The sequence below is a fragment of the Schistocerca cancellata genome, chromosome 2, assembly GCF_023864275.1.
Source record: "Schistocerca cancellata isolate TAMUIC-IGC-003103 chromosome 2, iqSchCanc2.1, whole genome shotgun sequence".
Lineage (NCBI taxonomy): Eukaryota > Metazoa > Arthropoda > Insecta > Orthoptera > Acrididae > Schistocerca > Schistocerca cancellata.
This window is the reverse complement of record NC_064627.1, coordinates 101894160-101912448: the sequence shown is the minus strand read 5'-3', so window position 1 is coordinate 101912448 and position 18289 is coordinate 101894160. Positions and strand designations below refer to the sequence as shown.

At 38.7% G+C, this 18289-nt stretch overlaps 1 protein-coding gene across 1 annotated transcript in view; it reads right to left on the bottom strand.

Moving 5' to 3' along the window:
• The window catches only part of LOC126161364 (dynein axonemal heavy chain 7), a 1035864-nt gene that overhangs the window by 482643 nt on the left and 534932 nt on the right, over positions 1-18289 (bottom strand). Inside the window, exon 32 of the mRNA XM_049917134.1 lies at positions 5052-5199. Within this exon, the coding sequence (XP_049773091.1) occupies positions 5052-5199 (148 nt within the window). The remainder of the gene's footprint in view (positions 1-5051; positions 5200-18289) is intronic.

Here is an 18289-nt window from a genome sequence, read left to right as displayed (position 1 = left end):
GGGAAGGAGAGGGAAAGACAAAAGGATTTGGGTTTTAAGGGAGAGGGTAAGGAGTCATTCCAATCCCTCCCGGGATTGGAATGACTCCTATGACTCCTTACCCTCTCCCTTAAACCGCATATCCTTTTGTCTTTCCTTCTCCTTCCCTCTTTCCTGACGAGGCAACCGTTGGTTGCGAAAGCTTGGATTTCGTGTGTATGTTTGTGTTTGTTTGTGTGTCTGTCGACCTGCCAGCACTTTCATTTGGTAAGTCACATCATCTTTGTTTTTAAATATATTTTTCCTTCGTGGAATGTTTCCTTCTATTATAACCGTATATATATATACCTAAAAACAAAGATGATGTGACTTACCAAATGAAAGTGCTGGCATGTCGATAGACACACAAACAAACACAAACACACACAAAATTCAAGCTTTCGCAACAAACTGTTGCCTCATCAGGAAAGAGGGAAGGAGAGGGAAAGACGAAAGGATGTGGGTTTTAAGGGAGAGGGTAAGGAGTCATTCCAGTCCCGGGAGCGGAAAGACTTACCTTAGGGGGAAAAAAGGACGGGTATACACTCGCACACACACACACATATCCATCCACACATATACAGACACAAGACACAAGCAGACATATTTAAAGACATTTCCCTCTCCTTCCCTCTTTCCTGATGAGGCAACAGTTTGTTGCGAAAGCTTGAATTTTGTGTGTGTTTGTGTTTGTTTGTGTCTATCGACATGCCAGCACTTTCATTTGGTAAGTCACATCATCTTTGTTTTTAGGTATATTTTTCCTTCGTGGAATTTTTCCTTCTATTATAACTATATATATATATATATATATACCATACAAAAGTGCTGGCAGGTCGATAGACACACAAACAAACACAAACACACACACAAAATTCAAGCTTTCGCAACAAACGGTTGCTTCGTCAGGAAAGAGGGAAGGGGAGGGAAAGACGAAAGGATGTGGGTTGTAAGGGAGAGGGTAAGGAGTCATTCCAATCCCGGGAGCGGAAAGACTTACCTTAGGGGGAAAAAAGTACAGGTATACACTCACACGCACACACATATCCATCCGCATATACACAGCCACAAGCAGACATTTGTAAAGGCAAAGCTTTGCATTCCAAACACACCAATTTGTGTTGAGCTAATGGCAGCCTATGCATGGAGTGTTTATTCCTTAGTCTGGCTGCTGCTAGTCTCCAAACAAAGATGTGTGGGATGACACAGAATGTTGCAGAGAGTCCATTACCTGTCCTCAAATGGCAGACACATATGTGAAGGGGTGCTTGGTGCACAGTATAGAGATCACCCCTTGTGGTGGTCAGACTTGGTTGACTGGAACCTTGACAATGAGATTTACTGCCCTCATATAATCATGCAGTCCAACATCAGACCACTATAACATCAGAATGCCTCCCAAATCTGGATATTGCATAATTCAACCATCTGAACAACTGGAGATCCACCCTCAAATGCTGTCAGGTGCTGAAAATGATGTGTCAAACAAGTATGCGGCATCTCCTTGTTCTCCATAGTGATGACTCACATCCAATTCTGCTCACACCCCTCATAAACCATATCAGGCCTGATAGTAACATTGAACATGAATAACGCTAATGCACCCTGTTGACCATTTCACCTATCACAGAGAATTGCTGCTCTACTTAGTTACATGCACATTGCCGATGTGTACATGAACGAAGTTATCTTTATGTCTGTCTGCTGGGTCCTTCACTTTTTTGTCAGGTAGTGGAGCTACAGTACATGTAAAATGTTGGTAATGCTACCTTCTTTTTATTATTGCATATGCCTTCATGTAACTGATTCATTGGTAAAAAATTATCTTTCAATTGTCTGTTGTTACATGTACAAACTGTTAAGTACTGTCATTTCTTTGATCAGTACAAGTATCATTGGCTACAGCAGCTTGCTCAGTAATGTGTAGCAATCACAATCACAAATTAAAGTCATCCTGGAGGTGCCTCTGGACACATAAGTTAAGAAACTAGACTCAAGTGAAACTAAATGTTTGTCAATGTTTTACATGAAAACTTTGGTGATATAATGTTTCATTTAGAATTACTTTTGTTACACAGAACTACAGAACAACAACAAAAACCTACATTGAAAGTTCATATAATCTTACAGCAATATTCTAAATCTACATCTATGTACATACTCTACAAACCACTGTATGGTCTAGAGTGGAGGGTATAATGTACCACTACTAGCCATTTCCCTTCTTCTTCCACACACAACTAGAGCAAGTGAAAAATGACTCTCTATCAGCCTCCGTATAAGCTGTAATTTTCCTCATCTTACATTTGTGGTCGTTAGGCAAAATTTACATTGCAGCAGAAGAATTGTTCTACAGTCACTTTCAAATACCAGCTCTCTAAATTTTCTCAACAGCATTCCTCATAAAGGATGTTGCATTCCCTCTGGGGATTCCATTATAGTTTCCAAGGCATCTCCGCAATACTTGCTTGTCAGCTGAACCTACTGGTAACAAATCTAGCAGCTCAGCTCTGAATTGATTCAATGTCTTCCTTTAATCCAATCTGGTGCAGATGCCAAACACTCAAGCAGTTCTCAACAGAGGGTCACATTAGTATACTACATGCATTCTCCTCCCTAAATGGACCACACTTGCCTAAAACTCTCCCAATAAACTGAAGTCGACTATTTGCCTTCCTCACTACAATTTTTACATGCTCGTTCCATTTCATATCACTTTTCATTGTTACACCTAGATATTAAATCAATGTGACTGTGTCAAGTAGCATACTATTAATGTTGTATTCAAGCATTATGGGTTTATTTTCCTAGTCATCTGCATTAACTTACATTTTTTTTTTTTTTTTTTTTTTTTTTTACATTTAGAGCTATATGTCATTCATCACACCAAAAAGTCATTTTGTATCCTGCTACAGTCACCCAACAACAACTCCTTCCAGTACACCACTCCATCATCAGAAAATCCCCACAGACTGCTGTTCACCCTGTCCATCAGGGATAATGCATATTATAAACAAAAATGAGAGGGTGACTAATCCATTGTGTGTTGATAAATGATGTTGTTGTTGTTGTGGTCTTCAGTCCTGAGACTGGTTTGATGCAGCTCTCCATGCTACTCTATCCTGTGCAAGCTTCTTCATCTCCCAGTACCTACTGCAACCTACATCCTTCTGAATCTGCTTAGTGTATTCATCTCTTGGTCTCCCTCTACGATTTTTACCCTCCACGCTGCCCTCCAATGCTAAATTTGTGATCCCTCGATGCCTCAGAACATGTCCTACAAACCGATCCCTTCTTCTAGTCAAGTTGTGCCACAAACTTCTCTTCTCCCCAATCCTATTCAATACCTCCTCATTAGTTACGTGATCTACCCACCTTATCTTCAGCATTCTTCTGTAGCACCACATTTCGAAAGCTTCTATTCTCTTCTTGTCCAAACTAGTTATCGTCCATGTCTCACTTCCATACATGGCTACACTCCATACAAATACTTTCAGAAACGACTTCCTGACACCTAAATCTATATTAGATGTTAACAAATTTCTCTTCTTGAGAAACGCTTTCCTTGCCATTGCCAGTCTACATTTTATATCCTCTCTACTTCGACCATCATCGGTTATTTTACTCCCTAAATAGCAAAACTCCTTTACTACTTTAAGTGTCTCATTTCCTAATCTAATTCCCTCAGCATCACCCGACTTAATTCAACTACATTCCATTATCCTCGTTTTGCTTTTGTTGATGTTCATCTTATATCCTCCTTTCAAGACACTGTCTATTCCGTTCAACTGCTCTTCCAAGTCCTTTGCTGTCTCTGACAGAATTACAATGTCATCGGCGAACCTCAAAGTTTTTACTTCTTCTCCATGAATTTTAATACCTACTCCAAATTTTTCTTTTGTTTCCTTTACTGCTTGCTCAACATACAGATTGAATAACATCGGGGAGAGGCTACAACCCTGTCTCACTCCTTTCCCAATCACTGCTTCCCTTTCATGCCCCTCGACTCTTATAACTGCCATCTGGTTTCTGTACAAATTGTAAATAGCCTTTCGCTCCCTGTATTTTACCCCTGCCACCTTCAGAATTTGAAAGAGAGTATTCCAGTCAACATTGTCAAAAGCTTTCTCTAAGTCTACAAATGCTAGAAACGTAGGTTTGCCTTTTCTTAATCTTTCTTCCAAGATAAGTCGTAAGGTCAGTATTGCCTCACGTGTTCCAACATTTCTACGGAATCCAAACTGATCTTCCCCGAGGTCGGCTTCTACCAGTTTTTCCATTCGTCTGTAAAGAATTCGCGTTAGTATTTTGCAGCTGTGACTTATTAAACTGATAGTTCGGTAACTTTCACATCTGTCAACACCTGCTTTCTTTGGGATTGGAATTATTATATTCTTCTTAAAGTCTGAGGGTATTTCGCCTGTCTCGTACATCGTGCTCACCAGGTGGTAGAGTTTTGTCATGACTGGCTCTCCTGAGGCCATCAGTAGTTCTAATGGAATGTTGTCTACTCCCGGGGCCTTGTTTTGACTCAGGTCTTTCAGTGCTCTGTCAAACTCTTCACGCAGTATCTTATCTCCCATTTCATCTTCATCTACATCCTCTTCCATTTCCATAATATTGTCCTCAAGTACATCGCCCTTGTATAAACCCTCTATATACTCCTTCCACCTTTCTGCTTTCCCTTCTTTGCTTAGAACTGGGTTGCCATCTGAGCTCTTGATATTCATACAAGTGGTTCTCTTCTCTCCAAAGGTCTCTTTAATTTTCCTGTAGGCAGTATCTATCTTACCCCTAGTGAGACAAGCCTCTACATCCTTACATTTGTCCTCTAGCCATCCCTGCTTAGCCATTTTGATATGATAAACAAAAGTGAAAGGGTGACTAATCCATTGTGTACTGATGCTTCTAACAGAAATTACATTTTGTGCACCAGCTACAGCCACAGTTTTTTTGGTGTCATTAAAACTAAAAGGGCACTTACTTCATTCTAACAAACAAAGGTACTGCATTTAATCACTACATTACCTTACCTGAATAACTCTTGCAAAATCCCTGAGGTTGAAAAGATAATGAGATTTTGTTGGGGTTGGCAGTAAGTTAGCTCGGGACTGTTTATATATTTCAAGTGTTGCTCCAACAATTTCAGTAATACATGGATCAAATTCCTTACTGAAACCTCTGTAAAAAGGAATGATTGAAAAAAAAAATCAGTAATATATGTACAAACATCTTTTTAATGTTGAAAAATGTGTGATAAATGAGAATTGATCTCTATATTTCTTTTGTCAGCTATGTAATAAGCAACAACACAAATTAACTGAAAACACAACATACTGAGAGTGTGTGAGAAGGATAAATTACAACATAGTTAATTATTGTACTCAACTACATTATACAAATACAATGAGAGCCAAAAATGTAAAACTAAATGTTAAGTGGATAAGTTTTCATCAATCAGATTTATTTTGCAAATAGAAGTAGTAGGAAAAAGATATATACGTCAGGCATATACCAAGCCACGAGAATATATGAAAAACAAGGAACAAACGAAGTGAATTAAAAAGAAAGGGAATGTACATGATACTAATACCAGGGATGAGAAAATACTAATATAGGAACAAATGGAAGATAGTTGAGTAACAGAGGAAGAACTGTGGATAACAGTAATCACATAATCAGTACGCATGGAACAACACATGCTACCAATACGTTTCACAGCACAACACACAAAAAAAGGTATTTTCCTGGGGCTCATACATCAGGTTCTATGTGTGAGAGAAAAACAGGGTCAAGTATTTTGGATAGTTCTTGGGCTAAGAATGATTTGTATACCCAACAGAAGGATTGTATTACTGTAACTAACCTACAATATAGGGTAAAAATTTGAATATTACCACTTTCTACAGCTTAAGATGAGCAAATTGGTTACTTTTTGTTGCATTAAATGTGGTTATGGTGCACCTGAAGGGTCTAATGGAGGTACCATTTAGGTCATAGGCAATTCCGAGGAGAAACCAAAAAAGTTTTCTTCATATATTTATCCATTTCTGAGATACAGATTTCAAAGTTGCACTACTTTGAACTTAAAATACGCATGTAAAATCTGGTATGAAGTAAAAAATGGTTTATAAAGTGATGGAGCATGCAGGGCTATGCTGTAAAGTGTGTCTGTTATCACCAGAAGAGTTCTGGGAACCCCATATTGTATTACTGAAACACATGCAAAATTTTTGTGCACAAAAAATATGGTCTGGTATGTCAGTTTTGTGTTATTTCAATTTCACATAAGTAAATTATCATAATTTTATTGATCCATAAAGTGCTTTTCATATGCATGACATGCTCTGCTGTAGAAGGAAAAGAAGGAAACCAGTTGAAAAGTGCTCATGTTGGAACACTAAAAAGGTGAATATACTCCTGTTTAACAGACTCTGGCTAAAAAGTGGAGCACCAGCTGCCTCATTCCACCTTCCTCAGCATATTATAAATTTTTTTCCAAAAACTTTGGCATGTGAACATACTCATACTTTTTTATCTGACAGAGAGACAGTGGCTGTGGGCAAGAGATGGAAAAGTAAGAAGTATTGGAAGATAGCAGACAGTGGTTGTGATATAGAAAATGCGAAGGAGACAATGGCAGTGTGAGAGAAGAATAGCACTAGGGAAAGAGTGAAGGAGACAGTGCCAGTGGGAGAGGAATAAAGAGAAGGAGAAAGTGGAAGCGGCTGAGAACCAGTGAGAATGATAGACAGAGTCTATGGCAATGACAATGAGGAAGAGAGAGGTAGTGACAATGAGGAAGAGAGAGGTAGTGACAGTGAGAAGAGACAGGAGCAGTGGGAAGAAATGACTGACAGCAGCATTAAGAGAGAGCAAGAATGAGACAGGGATAGTGAGAGGAGGCAGTAGTATTAGGACAGAACGGAGGAGCCTGTGGCTGTGAGTTAGGAGACAGTGACAAAATTAGAGAGATTCAAAGCGATAACAACAATGAGTTGGGTTGAATGAGTGAGTGAGAATAGGCAAGTGGAACTGGATGGGTATGAGAGATTTACAGCAATGGACTAGTGGATACGAATGAGCTACAGATTGCGAAGTTTATGGGAGTGAGAGGTGAGCTGCATGTTAAAAAGAGTGTGAATATGTTTGCAGCCAAAATTTTTGGCAAAAATTTTTACAGGTGCTGAGGAAGGTACAACATGCAGCCAGTACCTCAGTTTTCAGTCAGAGTCTTTTAAGCAGGGGCATATTTGCCTTTTTAGGGCTCCGATATGAGAATTTTTCTACTGAAAAGTCATATATTTGGTACTGAATTTTCAAACAGCTATTGAAAGAAAAATCTGGATACTGATTTCCAGTCAAGATGAATGGCATAGTTGTTGGTGTGCCAGAGAAACAGTTTGCGAAATATAGTCATTTGTATGGTAAAGTTGCAAACTCATAAAAACTTGAGTGATTGGTACATTTAACACAAATGTAGCTGTGAAGCTGAGCAATTGATCGCTGAGAACCAACACAGATGAGTAAGACTTGGAATTTTGAAAGTAATACTATGTACAAATAAATTTGTGTCATCAACAGTAAGCGGAAAAGTTACTCTTTGGCATATTTCATACCATCAGAATGTCACTGATGACCTCCATTACTGAGAGAAGAATTGTAGAAACCCCTTCTCACCTTGATAGGTCTGTATACTACACATATGAAGCAATTACTATGGCAGTGGAGTGGGGTGTGGCCTGCACTTGTGGGTTTTTAGGCTGTAGTTATCCCTCCATAGGTCCAATAAGACAAGTTCTAATTAGAGACAGGAAAGAATGCTATCCCCATTAATTAAACAGAGTAATGTTTGTCATGAAGATCGAAGAAAGAAAATGTTGATGTGGTATTAGGTAACTGCAGGGGCATCCAAGGAAAATTCTCAGGTCTAGTGTTACTTAAAAGTGGCACCAATGTCTACATAGTACTTGATACTGGAACTTGGCTAAAACCCGATTTTAATAGCAATGTAATACAAAATTCAGGTTCGAATGTACACTGGTGAACACAACTTAAGGCCGAAAGTAGGACTTACATGATGTGTGTCTACCAAGTAATATAGCTCATACCTACATGCATTACCATGCCTTACCACACTATAATAACTGAAGGAACAAAATGATCATATTTGAAATGTCCCTGGATGCATTGCATACTCCTACATCTTGTCATTTGACAATTCATTCATTGTTGTCAAACATAATCGTTTTGGTGGTCCAGATGTTATGGCAAGAGGAGGCATACTGTTGCACGAGTGTACTGATCTTCACATTTTGAATATGGTACACACACCAGTCAAAGTTAGTGTGATACTGTACACCTTTCCCATGTGTGTCTTTCCAAGAGTATACTCAGCCCTGATTTCATTTTTACAGATGACAATGCACAGCTGCATCGAACAGTACAGGTGGAGGAGCTGTTGGAATGGGAGAATATTCAGTGAGTGGACTGGCTTGCCCATTTCCCCATCTTAAATCCAATCAACCACATGAGGGATGCATTGGGGAGACATATCACAGCACATCTACATGCACCAACAATCACCCAGCAGTTGTCAACTGCACTGGCGGAGGAACAGAATGCCTTGCCACAATAACTCACTCCCAACTTTGTACCCAGCATGGCAGCTTATTGCAGAACATACATTGTTGTATGTGGTGATTGCACACCCTATTGAGAATCATGTCTTGCCTTTCGTAATGTCTAGGGGACATTTATGAATTGCAGAGAGTTCAGTGTCTTTGAACAAAAGTGTCATTTCTGTTCGTCTCATGGTGTATGTCATTCAGTTACCTTCTGCACTGTTCGTCTCATGGTGTATGTCATTCAGTTACCTTCTGCACTGTTCGTCTCATGGTGTATGTCATTCAGTTACCTTCTGCACTATGTGTATCAGGTCATTCTATACAAAGCCTAAGTTTTTTCGACCTATGTTACTTGGCAGTGACCTGTCATGCAAAGCTTATTTTTTTTCCAGAGGAGGCTGGAGCCCTGCTGTTGGTATGGCCCAGGTAAAAAATGAATGAACTTTATAATGGAATTGTTCTGAACTGTTTGTTATATAAGCTTAATTTATGTCATACTGCTTAAAGCACTAGAAAAATAGTAAATATGATAATTATACAGTTGTAGATATAGGCCTAATCCACAAAATACTTTAGCCAATAATAAAGTGTAAACAGAAGTGAACTCACCCCTGCTCCCCCTCCCCTCTCTCCGTATACATAGTATTGATGATCACCTAACTGCTTGATTACTACCTTCTCTTGCATACTTAAAAATTGAAAGGATATTTTAGTAAATAAATTACTTTATTCATTTTAGAACAGCTGTAAGAATCCTAGAATTTTAAATACACAGCTCCATAATATGGAACACTACTGAGAGCTAGCCCCATTTACATTTTGACTACAGGCAGCAACATAAAGTGATGAAAAAACTAAGCAGTTAAAAGAAAGTGAAAAAGGCGATTTCAGAATTAGCCAGTTCTCTTACACAATATATTCTTATCTTCTGACTGCAAGAACAAGCCTCTTAATCAGCGTACACACTGCTGTCACAATGTCATTTATTCCAGGTAGTACATAAAAAAATGAGTGTTACCGAATATACCTCATTTGATTGTGTGTCAACAGTACTCTTGGTACATAAAGCCACTGCCTATACAGCTAGCTCATGTTCAACAATGGCATTTTTGCTGCTGCTTGACTAAAATATTGTAGGATCTCAAGGGTTGGTCACAGGTGCTGTTTAACACAAGGCTTCCCATTTTTGCTGATTTCTGCCAACTGAGGACTAGAGTGAAACTGTTTAACCTAAGCTGCTTCATATATTTGATAGAATAATAACTAAAATGAGAAACAGATTTCACATCTAACACATGTTTGATCTCGCATTAATTTCCTGTCAGGCAAGCATTAAATGAGAGTTTCATACTTTGTTTTGAAAAATGTGAAGCATATTTTCATGCCAAATATAACAGATATCAATACAGTAGAGCTAGTTAATGAAATAGCTGCTTTTAAATTCAGCTAGAAAGAGCTGTTGCAGAGCATGACACAGATTCCCATTTAGACATTTGATTCCTCCCACCCCCATCGCAAAGTAAGCTTATGAGTACTTAACCAAATATTGAATTAGCTTTGAGGATATGTATGACAATTTCATTGCAATGCCAGCACAAGACAAATGATAGTAAATTTACTTAAGGTCAAGTAGTTGCGAAGCAGGCATCAAATTGAGCTATCTTGTCTATAGAATATGACACAGCTGCTAAATTTGACTTCAATGACATTATCAATGAATTTTCTGTGCTGAAAGCAAGGAAATGGAAAGTAAAATTGTAATAAATATACAATTCTTGGGAAAGAGTATGTTGTCATCTCTTAATTATAGAACTTTTTATTTTATTTTCTATTAACAATTCATACAGTGTTTATAATTTAATAGAAGCAAATAAAATTTTTTCTTTGTTATACATCATAATAAATTCGGCACACATTAGCTGCTACAAACAATTATGACACACATTTTGTTTTGCATTCCATTTTGTTGGAATGTTTGTAAAATTTTTAATTTATTTGCTACAATGATACATTTAATTTGCTGCATGAAATATTTTTCATCTACGTAGTTCACTTTCCAATAATGCTTCATTTTCATTAAACCTACCTTACAAATTACAAAATTTCCTTTATTTGTGTAGAAAAATCACAGAAAGGTGCATTTCCCTGGGATAGAGAGGGCAGGGGAGGGGGGGGGGGGGGTTGAGGGGGAAGTGCAGCTCTGGTTCTGCCAGCGGTGGAGGATCATCTCAGTATGACTCTGGCTAGAGACCCAAGGCTGCTAGCCCCAAGCACTGTGCATATGTACAGACAAGTGGACAAGGGTGGGGACGAGACACCAGGGAAATGGGGATAGGCATGAGCTGATCCATCCAGCGGGTCCGCCTGAGATGGCCCTGAGCTAAGGTATGGCGAGAGGTGATGTCAGGAAATTGAAACATATTGTTCACATCACTATGACTGAAATTTTAGGGGCCTGGGGTGTGGAGGTGAGTATGGACCATCTCACACTGGCCCTCACTGTCGTGTGGGGAGAAGAAAACAGGTTAGTCACAGTGGAAGAATGCACTGGTGGGAGGGGGAGGGGGGGGGGGGGAGTGAAAGAGTGGCAGCAAGACCTGGTCTGGCTACTGGCAGCTCAGAATACCACTGTGTCTCTGCATCAGAGCAGTGGAAACTGGGCCTCATCTCCTCTGGTCTCTATCTCTTGTACTACACCTAAATCATGTCATACTCAAACTTTTTGATACAATACTGGAAAAATACGTGCTATAAAATTATATCACAATATTCCTAGTGGGGCCATGCCCCTGTGACACTTAAGAAAGAGCTGCCCCTGCTCTTGTACTTGTTTTGCACACCAGTCTGCAAAGATAGGCTGAGCGCCAGTGGTAATTTGGGTTAAGATAAATGTTAGAAGCACATTGAATATAGTCACCAGATGCTCTTATAAAATGCCTACTCAGGAGCAGTATTGGTGGAATATCTGAGATGAAACTTGGAGAATATTTCATGTAAATTTCCCAGTAATCATGTGAAATTATTCTAAATGCCTCACCCAAAAATTACTTTGAGCAGCTAATCAGAGAAGTGACTCATGAAGGCAATACATTTTATCTCCTGGTCTCCAACAGATCAAAACTCTTTGACTCAGTTGGTTTGGCACAGGAAATCAATTACCATAAGGCTCTTACAGAATCACTGGATATAGCTGCAAGTAGGAATCTAAAGAAAGGTAGGAAGATTTTTGCTAAGGTGACAAGAAACGGATATCAGATAACTTGAGCAGTCAACATGAAACTTTAATTTCCAGCATTGACAATGTCGAGCACCAACAGACAAATTTCAACAGTTTTGTACAAAATACTTTATACACATATGCACCAAGCTGTGAGAGATGGAAAGACCCCCAGAGGATTAACAGCCATGTTTCAGAGCTGTTACTAAAGCAAAGAGAGAACCTCACTGTAAATTTAATTCCAGCCAAAGCACCACAAACAAACAGAAAGTGAATGAAGTAAATATTAGTGCAAGGAGAGCCAAGTATGGAGAATTCAACAGATCTGAAAGTAAAATTCTACACTTGACAGAAAATTCTAAGAAGTTTCGGTCTTATGGTAAATTGGTAAATGGATTGAAGTCTTCTGTTCTGACCCTCTGTGACCAAAATAGCTTTGAAACACAAGATTGCACAGAGAAAGCCAAAATACTAAATGTATTTTTTTCCAAAACTATATCACTGAGGAAGATCACACTGTAGTTCCCTTTTTAAATCACTGCATGAACACCAGAATGAAAGAGACTGAAATAGGTGGTCATGCGATAGAAAAACAACTGAAACTTCTCAACAGAGGAAAGGCCAATGGACTGGTGGCATACTAAGATGAGATTCTCCATGCAGTATGCAAAAGAATTTGCTCCTCTTCTAGTAGAATTGTACAGCAGGTCACTGAACAGGTGAAGCATTCCTAATGATTCAAAAAAAAAAGAGCTCATTCCCATTTTCAAGAGGCATCGAATAAATGCATGTAGCGCTATATCTCAGATGTCAGCCTGTTGTCAAATTTTGGAACATGTTTCATGCCCATCTACTATGACATTTCTGGAGACTGAAAATCTCCTCTGTAGGAATCAGCATTGTTTTCAGAACCAACAACCATGCAAAACTCAGCTCACTCTGTTCATTCACAAAAACTAGAAGGCAGTATACACTGACACCCAGGTTGGTACCACGTTCCTTGGTTTCCAAAAGGTGTTCAGTGCAGTCCACACAGCTGCCTAATGAACAAAATATGAGTGTATGGAATATTACACTAGCTGTGTAAGTTGATTGAAGAGTTTCTACAAAACAGAACACAGCATGCCCTTTTCAATGGAGAAAAATCTTCAGTCATAAAAGTAATTTTGGGTTAATTACCTAGTGGATAATAATAGAAGTTCTGCGAGGCTTTCTGCAGATGCTACTGTTGTATACACAGAAGTTGTAATGCTACAGACTTGTAGCAAAATGAAGGAAGACCTGCACAGGATCAAAGATTTGTGTAGGGATTGGCAATTCATCTTTAAGATCAACAAATGTAATGTATTGTGCACCAATAGGCAGAAAGATCAATTATCATATCATTACATGATTGCAGAACAATCACTGGACACAGTCACTTCCATAAAACACCTGGGATCATGCATACAGAGAGTGTTAAAGTGGAATGAGCACATGAAACTAATTACAGATAAGGCAGATGTCACACTGAGATTCACTGAACGAATCCTCAGAAAATGTAGACTACCAAAAAAGGAGGTAGCTTACAAAATCCTTTGTTGACCAATACTTGACTATCACTTGTCAGTCTGAGATCCATAGTTAATATGATTCACAGGAAAAATAGAGAAGATCCAGGGAAGTGCAGAACACTTTGTTACAGGTTCATTCAGTAAGTAAAAGAGAGTCATGAAAATGTTCAGTTGATTCCAGTGCTAGATGCTGCAAGTGAGGTTCTGCATCACGGTGTGGTTTACTGTTGAAGTTCCGATAGTATACAACCATAGAAGACTCAACCAATATGCTGCTTCCTCCTATGTATATCTTGCAAAGAGACAATGAAGGAAAAATCGGAGAGATTTGAACTCATATGGAGGCTTACCAGTAATTGTTCTTCTCTTGAATCATTCATAACTAGAACAGGATAAGGCATGTGACACACGGAATATGGTTGGCACACACCATAAGGTGGTTGTGAAGTATAGCTGTAGATATTAATCACTCTAGACATTAAAAGTTCTTGAAGAATAAGAGATGTTTTCTCTGTGTTTTCTACAGAGACATTAACACAAAAGAGGTCATTGATTAAACACTGGAAAGTCCAGGATGGAATGAACAATATTATGAAAAAGAAAATCACTACTCACCATATGGTGGAGATGCTAAGTTGCAGACCCAGACAGCACAAAAAAAAGGATGTCACAAATAAGCTTTCGGCCAATGAGGCCTTTGTTGAAAATAGGTGACATGCACACACGCAGAGATACTTAGGCAAATGCAACTCACACACACATGACTGCAGTCTCTGGAAGAGACTGCAGTCATGTGTGTGAGTTATATTTGCATGAATCTGTGTGTGTGTGTGTGTGTGTGTGTGTGTGTGTGTGTGTGTGTGTGTGTGTGTGTGTGTGTGTGTGTGTCTGTGTGTGTGCATGACATCTATTTTTGATAGTCTTTTGTTGTGCCTATCTGTGATTCAAAATCTCTGCTATATGGTGAACTGCGAATTGTTTTTTTATTCATCTCATGACATACATTTGCAATCTATTTGGTCTGGGTACAGGAGACATATCAAAAATTTATAAAACAGTTACAATGATTTTCACATTAACAAATAACAGCACTATAATAAATAATAACTCTATAAGGATATTTTTTGGACTATGTAACACACTATTTCCAGTTCAAATTTCCAGTTTGTCCTGCATGAATTGAGTAATAAAACTTCAGTGTCAGTACCTCATATAGCTTTCTTTTAAGTGAATCTAAATTCATCTGCATCAACTTGTTCCCTTTTAATTTATTACAAATTTTAATTCCCATGTATTGAGGTGCCTGGGCATACCGTCTGAGGTGGTGGATGGGGAGCATAAAATTTTCTTTGTTTCTAGTATCATGTGATTGGAAAAAATGGTTTCCCTCATATAATTCACATCTAGTGTACAAAAATATAATAATCTAAAAAGAAAGATAATGAGACTTACCAAACAAAAGCACTGGCAGGTCGATAGACACACAAACAAACACACAAAATTAAGTCTTTCTGCTCCCGGGATTGGAATGACTCCTTACCCTCTCCCTTAAAACCCACATCCTTTCGTCTTTCCCTCTCCTTCCCTCTTTCCTGACGAAGCAACCGTTTGTTGCGAAAGCTTGAATTTTGTGTGTTTGTTTGTGCGTCTATTGACCTGCCAGCGCTTTTGTTTGGTAAGTCTCATCATCTTTCTTTTTAGATATATTTTTTCCACGTGGACTGTTTCCCTCTATTATATTCATATCAAAATATAATAATCTTATATATTTATAATGATGGCACAGTTAGTATTTTAAGTTTTCTAAATAATGGTCAACATGGTTCTTTGTGATTTGCAGTGCACATATTTCAAATGATTTTTTTCTGTATTTTTAATATCCGCACTATGTTTGTTGAGTTACCCCACAACACAATACCATACCTGATAACGGATTTGATGTAGCTTGTATTTGCTACTTTTCATGTGTCCATGTCAGTTGCAGTTGACAATATTTTCATTGCAAATGCAAAGTTGCTCAGTTTGTCTGCCAGGTTTTCGATGTGTGCCTGCCAGCTCAAATTTTTATCTTCATTTTAACCTAAGAATTTCACTGAGTCAACTTCTTCTATACCTTGGTTGTTGTGTACAATCTTAATCTGCTCACATTTTGATTGTTTTGTTTTGAACTACATCATGTGGGTCTTAGATATGTCTAGATTCAACACATTTAGCTGAAATCAAATTTCTATGGTACTGAGGGTACTGATCAAAGATTTGGAATTTTTTTCCAAATCCTGATCTTCAACTAAGACAGAAGTACCATCTGCGGACAGAACTGATTGGGAGCTGATATTTAATGGTAAGTCATTAACATAAAAGAGAAATAGGACTGGGCCTAATATGGAGCCTTTGTGGAACACCCCGAGATATTTTTTTCCAGTCATAAAAATAATATGTGCCATTTGAAGAAAAGCTAACTCTTTGCTTTCTGTTGGGTAAATAGGATTTAAGCCAATGGAGGGCACTGCCACTAATACCATACTTTTCAAGTTTGTAAACAAGCAATGCATGGTTTACAGAATCACACGCCTTTGTGAGGCCAAGGCCACAGAAAATTCCTGCCACCTTATTTCTCTTGTCTAATGATGTACTTATTTTTTTCAACCTGCTGAAAACCAAATTGATTGTTTAGAATAACATAATATTTTGCAATGAAGTTTTGGATTTGTGCAACAGCAAGTTTTTCAAATATTTTAGATAGGACTGGGAGAATTGAGGTAAGACAATACAGGGTTATTACAAATGATTGAAACGATTTCACAGCTCTACAATAACTTTATTATTTGAGATATTTTCACAATGCTTTGCACACACATACAAAAACTCAACAAGTTTTTTTAGGCATTCACAAATGTTCGATATGTGCCCCTTTAGTGATTCGGCAGACATCAAGCCGATAATCAAGTTCCTCCTACACTCGGCGCAGCATGTCCCCATCAATGAGTTTGAAAGCATCGTTGATGCGAGCTCGCAGTTCTGGCACGTTTCTTGGTAGAGGAGGTTTAAACACTGAATCTTTCACATAACCCCACAGAAAGAAATCGCATGGGGTTAAGTCGGGAGAGCGTGGAGGCCATGACATGAATTGCTGATCATGATCTCCACCACGAGCGATCCATCGGTTTTCCAATCTCCTGTTTAAGAAATGCCGAACATCATGATGGAAGTGCGGTGGAGCACCATCCTGTTGAAAGATGAAGTTGGCGCTGTCGGTCTCCAGTTGTGGCATGAGCCAATTTTCCAGCATGTCCATATACATGTGTCCTGTAACGTTTTTTTCGCAGAAGAAAAAGGGGCCGTAAACTTTAAACCGTGAGATTGCACAAAACACGTTAACTTTTGGTGAATTGCGAATTTGCTGCACGAATGCATGAGGATTCTCTACCGCCCAGATTCGCACATTGTGTCTGTTCACTTCACCATTAAGAAAAAATGTTGCTTCATCACTGAAAACAAGTTTTGCACTGAACGCGTCCTCTTCCATGAGCTGTTGCAACCGCGCCGAAAATTCAAAGTGTTTGACTTTGTCATCGGGTGTCAGGGCTTGTAGCAATTGTAAACGGTAAGGCTTCTGCTTTAGCCTTTTCCGTAAGATTTTCCAAGCCATTGGCTGTGGTACGTTTAGTTCCCTGCTTGCTTTATTTGTCGCCTTCCGCGGACTACGCGTGAAACTTGCCCGCACGCGTTCAACCGTTTCTTCGCTCACTGCAGGCCGATCCGTTGATTTCCCCTTACAGAGGCATCCAAAAGCTTTAAACTGCGCATACCATCTCCGAATGGAGTTAGCAGTTGGTGGATGTTTGTTGAACTTCGTCCTGAAGTGTTGTTGCACTGTTATGACTGACTGATGTGAGTGCATTTCAAGCACGACATACGCTTTCTCGGCTCCTGACGCCATTTTGTCTCACTGCACTCTCGAGCACTCTGGCGGCAGAAACCTGAAGTGCGGCTTCAGCCGAACAAATCTTTATGAGTTTTTCTATGTATCTGTAGTGTGTCGTGACCATATGTCAATGAATGGAGCTACAGTGAATTTATGAAATCGCTTCAATCATTTGTAAGAACCCTGTAGTTTCCCATGATCTCTCTTGATCCCTTCTTGAAGAGTGGTTTGACTTCAGCACATTTCAGTACCTCTGGGAAACAGCCCTCTTCAAAACATTGATTTATTATTTCAGCTAGTGGGTTTGCAATTCTATTGTGTACCACTTTAATAACTTTGGTGGGTATTCCATCCAAATTTGCAGATTTTTTGCTTCTTAATGTTAGAATAGCATTTTCTACAGCCTTTACAGAAACTTTTAAGAATTTTGAAAAGTTTTTAGTTTTCACCTAGGCCAAAGGGATTTACTTTGTTGTGATAATCCGTTACATCAACATCAGACTTTGCTATATTTATAAAGAATTCATTAAAGTACTCTGATATTTGAGTTGGATTTCCAGTAGTATTTCCTTAAATGTCAATTTTTGAAATTTCTTGGCTACAGGCTTTAACACCTAACTCAGATTTAATGACTGACCACACATCCTTTGTCTCATTTTTATGATTTAAAAGTAGCCTGTTATTTGCCAGTCGTTTTGCTGCCCTGACAACTCTTTCAAATATGGTTTTACATATTTAATGAAATCAATATCTTTATTATATTTTACTTCTCTGTGCAGTTGCCTTTTCCTTACATTGGAAATTTTTATGCCTTATATTATTGCTGCATAGTCTAGGTGGAAATGTTTCATTAAAGACACCAAGAAAACTATTTAGGAATTTCTCAAAGTTTTCATCACTTGAGTTACAATGACCAATAGGCCATTTTCTCTTTTAGCCTCTCACACTT